This window comes from Gossypium arboreum, chromosome 6, assembly GCF_025698485.1.
Source record: "Gossypium arboreum isolate Shixiya-1 chromosome 6, ASM2569848v2, whole genome shotgun sequence".
Lineage (NCBI taxonomy): Eukaryota > Viridiplantae > Streptophyta > Magnoliopsida > Malvales > Malvaceae > Gossypium > Gossypium arboreum.
Window position 1 is genome coordinate 136,524,422 of NC_069075.1, and position 6,058 is coordinate 136,530,479.

Here is a 6,058-nt window from a genome sequence, read left to right on the forward strand (position 1 = left end):
TGATCAAATCGAATCGAATGAAAAAATTTCGAGTTAATTGAGTTTTTGAATCATATTTCATCGTCGTAACTCGATTTGAAATTTTTATGAATTGAGTCGAGTGAGATGGAATTTGAATCGAATCGAATATATTTATTCGAGTTAAATTTAAGAAATGACATTGGTGTAGTTTATTTTCATACAATTTAAAAAATATATTTTTCTTTAAAATTTTCTTCCTGAATTCATCATTATAGGGATTTTAATTTGAGGGGTTTGAATGAACTAACGAAGTAGAAGAAGAAGAATTAATGGTTTGATTTAAGGGTTTTTTTAAGAAGAAGAAAAGAATTGATTTGGAAATTAATTTAGGGTTTTTTTTTTTAAGAAAAAAATTTGGTATTTGAGAATTGGGAGTTTCAAGTTTGAATTGGAGAAGAAAATGGATAATAAAATCTTGACTTTTGGGGAAATTGGGATGGTGGAGCTGGCCAAGCTTTGGGAAATTGGGAAAATGACATACGGGCTTTTTTTTTTGGGGGGATAGAGTGGGTTTGGGATTTGAGGAAATGAGCATTGTAAAAGGATTTGGGCTTGGGGAGTGGGGAGTGGGGAGTGGGGAGTGGGGAATATAATTTAAAATTTTAAATTATATAGTTTGTATTTGATTTATTTAAATTATTTGAATTTAAAAATTTAATTTAATTTAAATTTTAAATTTTAAAAATTTTAAGTTAATTCGATTAATTCGGTAATTAAAATTTTTTAAAATTTTTAAATAATTAAAATTTTTTATTTTATGTTAAATAATTTATATGAATAAAATATGAAATATGACCATTACATCATTAAAAATAATAATAGTATAAAATAATACAAATGAATGTAATTTTACACGTGTGTAAGTAAAATTTTCCCATATAAATTCTTCCCCACTCAATCTAAACAAACGTGACCTTTTCGCCTTCCTTGGTTGCTTCCGGCGTGGTCCCTGTTTGGTTGACCGTTGCTAACCTTGCCTAAAACAAACCTCACATCTCATCCTCTCTTCTGTAAGCCCACCTTTCTTTTTCCGTTTTCCTCAAGTTTTTCTAGCGTTTCTGTAGTAATAACGATGGCTTTGGGCATTTCTGGTGGCTCCTTCTGCATGGGGGGTCTCTCAAGTCGTTGTACTCGTTTTTGTCTCCACCTTCGGTGGTGGTTTTCTGGAGTTGCCCACGTTTAGTGGAATAGGCTAGCAGAACGAGTCCATTATAATGGAGGCTAGGGCATAATGAGGCTCTACGCATCATGGCAGCTACTCCACCCTGATGGTTAAACACAAACGTATACCAGTGAGGGTTTCTGCCTTTGCTTTCTTTGAATAGACAATGACGGCTTGTTTCATGTGGAGTATGCTACAGGATTTGGTTTGTTGGCCTTTGGGTCTTGACTTTTTCCGTCTATACGGTTTGTATCAGACTTTATCTTATGTATGTTTTACATCTGTTATCTTGTACTGAATGTACATTTGCTCCAGGCTTGATCATGATTTACTTTCCTTTTCTTTGTACCACATCCAAAAAAAAATCTAAACAAACGTGAATAAATTTTCTTTGTTCCCCGTTCATTTTTTTTATTTTCCTCGTGATGCATGATTTTCATATATATATGTTTTTGTATTCAAATCAGACGGCGCCGGTGATGATTGATGACTAAAATCAAACATTCATATCATCACTAGGTCAGAAAGTTTCTTATTTGGTACGGCCAGAGAAAGATCGAAACCCAAAAGAAAAGAACACCTTTAAACGAGCAAGCAGGCTTATCCTTGGAATAACCTACTGTATCGGGCAATGGACATTGATGATAAAGAAATGAACTTTTGGCCCATTAGAGGCCCGTTAAAATTTCACCTCAAAAATATCTGCAAAAAAAAAAAAAAAAAAGAACCCGTCTTTCTCTTTGTTTGTTGGCAACAAGAGAAAACGAAGCAGTCCTCTTATCAGCCCTTTCTCAAATTTCAGGTTGGCTTCAAATCATTCATACTTTGATGGGTTAATATTGTTTTTAAGTAATTTTCTTTTACATAATCGGGAGTTGCTGGTTTCTCAGGTTTTAGGGCTTTCGTTTTAGCTGATATAAAGTTCATTTTTTGGGGGGCTTTACGTGTGTCAAAATCAAATAGTTAGGAAAGAAGGAAATGGGTGGGCAAGAAGTTAAGCAGCTTGAAGAATGCTCAGTTTCCAAGTTAGTTCTCTCCTTTGACTGTTCCTCTAAATTTTACATTCTTGTTAATCTATTCAACCTTGTTAGGTTTAGGGTATCAATTTGTGCTTCTATAGTATAAAATGATTCTTGTTATTTACTTATAGTTTGGTTTGAATTATCTTCTATAAAGAATTTGACTAGTTTAGAGTTGCACTGGCCAAGAAATTGGGATTTATGTGAACCTCTCTATCAATGGCTCTAACCCTGGTTTTAGCAAGATTCAAGAGCAAGGATGTGCAATATGCTAACTGCTGATTCCCGGTCGGGGGTTTTGTCTTTCTATTCTACGGAGAGCCTTGACAGGTTCACAATATGAGGAGAGCCTGAACAGGCAAAAACATGACAAACTAAAGAGTTTGCGCATGGTCTGACTTGATCTCATGCCTTTGAATAACCAAAAATGATTGTCTTTCAACTGCTCCTTACCCAAGAACACCATGCTTGCTTGTGCCCACCACTAGAGTTACAGCAATATAGTTCTTTGCTTCTCTATTCAATACTTTTTGTGTCAATCTACCTTTGCAAATCTGGCATTCATGATCAACCTGAAACCTGAGCATCAAAAATCCGATTCTAATCGATCATGTGCTGGACTCTTAAGTCTAGTGATCAGATCAAACCCTAAAACCTGAAGTATAATGAACCAACCTTCTTTACTGAACGTAGGCCTTCATATGCTTCTAAATAAGATTCTAAATTACAACTTTTCTTCTAAAGCATAATGTACAATGAAATTTCAAATTAGGGCACAAAAACTGTTATTAAGAAACCTTTTACAACCCTTGAAATTCTCTTGAAAGTAATGAAATGTACTTAGCTGAACTATGGGAAACATGAACAACAAGATCTTTAGGTTCTGCAACTTTTACAAGAGCCCAATTAAGCGCCTGCGTAAAGAAAGCAATATATTTATTGAATTCACTATGACAGCTTATGGTGTTTGGGAGTAATTTGCAACTCATTGAATTGAACCATTGCTGATGATGTATGATTGCATGCACCTGTGTAAAGATAGCGATATGTATATTGAATTCCGGTTGCAGCCCTTTTTAAACCGATCCACTCGCCAACCATTTTGGCTTTTTCTGTATATAGTATTTAACCTGTAATATGTGTCTGGATGAACAATGAACATACTACAATCCAGTACATCGAGTTTCATCATCTATTTCCCTTCATGAAGTGAATCTCAATCTTCTCAGCAAGGTGGCTTGATCTTCAGATTTATTTCCTTTGGTTATATGTTTGCCATTACATTAGATGTATTGTGACGAGTGTAACTGTTGTGGAATATCTGCAGTGCATTGGGGACATGGGTGTTTTCAGTAGCAGGGGCTTTGCTAGCAATTCCGGTGGGGATAAAGCGGAAATCTTTAGCACCCCTTGTGTTCTTTGGCACAACTGGTACAATGCTCGATATCATTATGGGAATCAGTGCTTGCGAAAGGGAGCATGCAGAACGCCAGATGAAGCTATTAGAAGCCCAGAATTCCACAGCCGATGATTCATCATTTTCCGAGACGGGATCAGAATCGCATTCCTAAAATCTTAGGAAGGTCATTTACATTCAGTATCTTTGAGTGTTGCTTTCAAGCTGCCCTTCAAACTTTTCTTGGCTGTAAACAAGACGAAAATCGATTGCTGTTCTGGGTTGGTGGGTTTTCTCTATGATCTTCCTTTTTGTTCATGCTCTTTGTCAATGAACCATTACAGTTGAATAAGAAGGTGGCGGTTTGTGTTGAATTTGGTAAGTTGATTTGGGTTTTTTGGCAGAGGTTCAGATAGATATGATAAAGAGCTTGAAAGCGAGCTCAAAGAGTTCCACCATTATTTCGAGCATTAAATTCCAACCATAAAAATGAAATTAATCACCCACCTATGAACGTGATTTTGATTGTGATCTAACTGCAGAAACTTAATTTCTTGACTAACAGAGAGAAAATGATGATGTGATTTTTTAAATTGGTACAATTACACTTTTGGTCTTCAATATTTATAAGTTTTATCATTTTAGTCTGAATTCTAAATAATTCAACAAATTTAATCTTCTACATTTGTAAATTCTATTAATTTAGTCTTTAAATGCATTCTTTTGGTTATACAGCAAATCTAACCAATCAAAAAATGATATCGGCAAAAAATAATCAACTTTTAGGATACTTTCATTTTAGTCACCGAACCCTTAAATTTCTAATGACAGTTAACTTGCATGCACTATATAATGTTCATACTTTTACTTTAGTGGCCAAAAAATATATTTTTGGACCGGGTAAAAGCATTAAGGATAAAGTAGTAGAAACTAAAATAATGCTTTAAAAATTGTCAAGTTGTACTTGTTTATCCCTTGCCGAAAGCTCAATTTTTTTTTCAATATTGAAATTTTAAATTTCAAAACATCAAAATCAATTAAATAAGTTATTAAAAAAAATTATCTCTTGATAATGTGAATCGATTTGTTTTCATAATATTGAAATTAATTAAATTAATTAATTTAGTATCCTTTAAATCTTGAAATTTTATTTTATATTTCCAATTTAAAATCAACTCAAATAAATCATCTTTAATAATTTTATATGAAACCCAAATTTCTTTAGATTATATGATATCAAGTCTTTCATACTAAGCTAAAAGCAAAGAAAGATCCTTACAATTAATTTAATTAATTAATTTTATATTCCATGTCAAACAAAATCCATAACTTTTTCATCACTTTTTAGCCAAATGAAGAACTTGCCATTAATTTAATTAATTGTAATATTTTTCTTTGATTTTATCTTAGTATGGAAGATTGGAGATTATATAATCAAAATAAATTTAAATTTTGCAAGCAATTGTTAAATACGAGTTATCGAGTTGATTTTATTAAGAATAATATGGAAATATAAAATAAAATTTTAAAATTTAGAAGGAAATTAAATTTAATAACTTCAATATTACAATAACAAATCAATTAATATTATCAAGGGATAATTCTTTTTAACAATTTATTTACTTGATTTGTATGTTTTGAAATTTAAATTTTAATATTAAAAAATTAGAATTTTCTATAATGTGGTATACAAATACAATTTGACAATTTTCAATGTTTTATTTTAGTTTCTATTATTTTTAATTTTAATCCCTAATTTTTTACCCCAATCAATATTTTAGAAGGATTTTTTGTGGGTGACCAAAATGAAAGCGACTTAGAAGTTGGGTGACCAAAATGAAAGTGTGAACATAATGTAGTGTGTGCAGTTAACCACCATTAGAGATTTAATAGTTGGGTGACTAAAATGAAACCGTCTTAAAAGTTGAGTGACGAAATTGTAAGGATTTCATTTTGGGTGACCAAAATGAAAACACCTTAAAAGTTGAGTGACCAACTAAGCAATTTACCCTAATTATAAAAAACGGATTTTAGTAAAACATAAAGAAAAAAAAAAGGTTAGGTGTAAAAAGAAGAAGGTTATGAATTATGGTAAGGAGATGAGAAAATTTAGGTGAAAACAACCAAGAAGATGAGAAATCCAAATAGCTTTTGGGGCTAAATAATTTTTTGTAGTTATGGAGGTTTTAATTTGTTCGACTAGCTAGAATTAACACCCAAATTGAGAGGATGTACAAGTGTTATTGTACTCATTCAAAAAAATTACACTATCATTTTCGACATGATCAAAATAGAACTAATAAAAAATATTAGTGACGAAATTAAAAGTTTTTATAGTTTATTGACTAAAAAGAAATAGTTAATAGTTTTATAATTTACCAAAATAAAATTTGAGCAGTTAAGTCCAATAAAAAATATAGATATTTTTTATTTGTATAATTATGTTTGTTTTATGGTTTA

The 6,058-nt window shown here is 31.7% G+C and overlaps 1 protein-coding gene across 2 annotated transcripts; it reads left to right on the forward strand.

Moving 5' to 3' along the window:
- The first annotated feature begins 1,830 nt into the window (after positions 1-1,830).
- Positions 1,831-3,972, forward strand: LOC108484466 (uncharacterized). 2 transcript variants are annotated; one of them, XM_017788258.2, is made up of 3 exons: positions 1,831-1,985; positions 2,074-2,208; positions 3,530-3,972. In XM_017788258.2, the coding sequence occupies exons 2-3, from the start codon at positions 2,162-2,164 to the stop codon at positions 3,771-3,773; spliced, it is 291 nt and encodes a 96-aa protein (XP_017643747.1). In that variant the 5' UTR covers positions 1,831-1,985; positions 2,074-2,161; the 3' UTR covers positions 3,774-3,972. The 2 variants fall into 2 exon arrangements, with proteins under 2 accessions (XP_017643747.1, XP_052886107.1); XM_053030147.1 differs by having other exon boundaries at positions 1,877-1,985; positions 2,147-2,208.
- Positions 3,973-6,058: the final 2,086 nt, after the last annotated feature.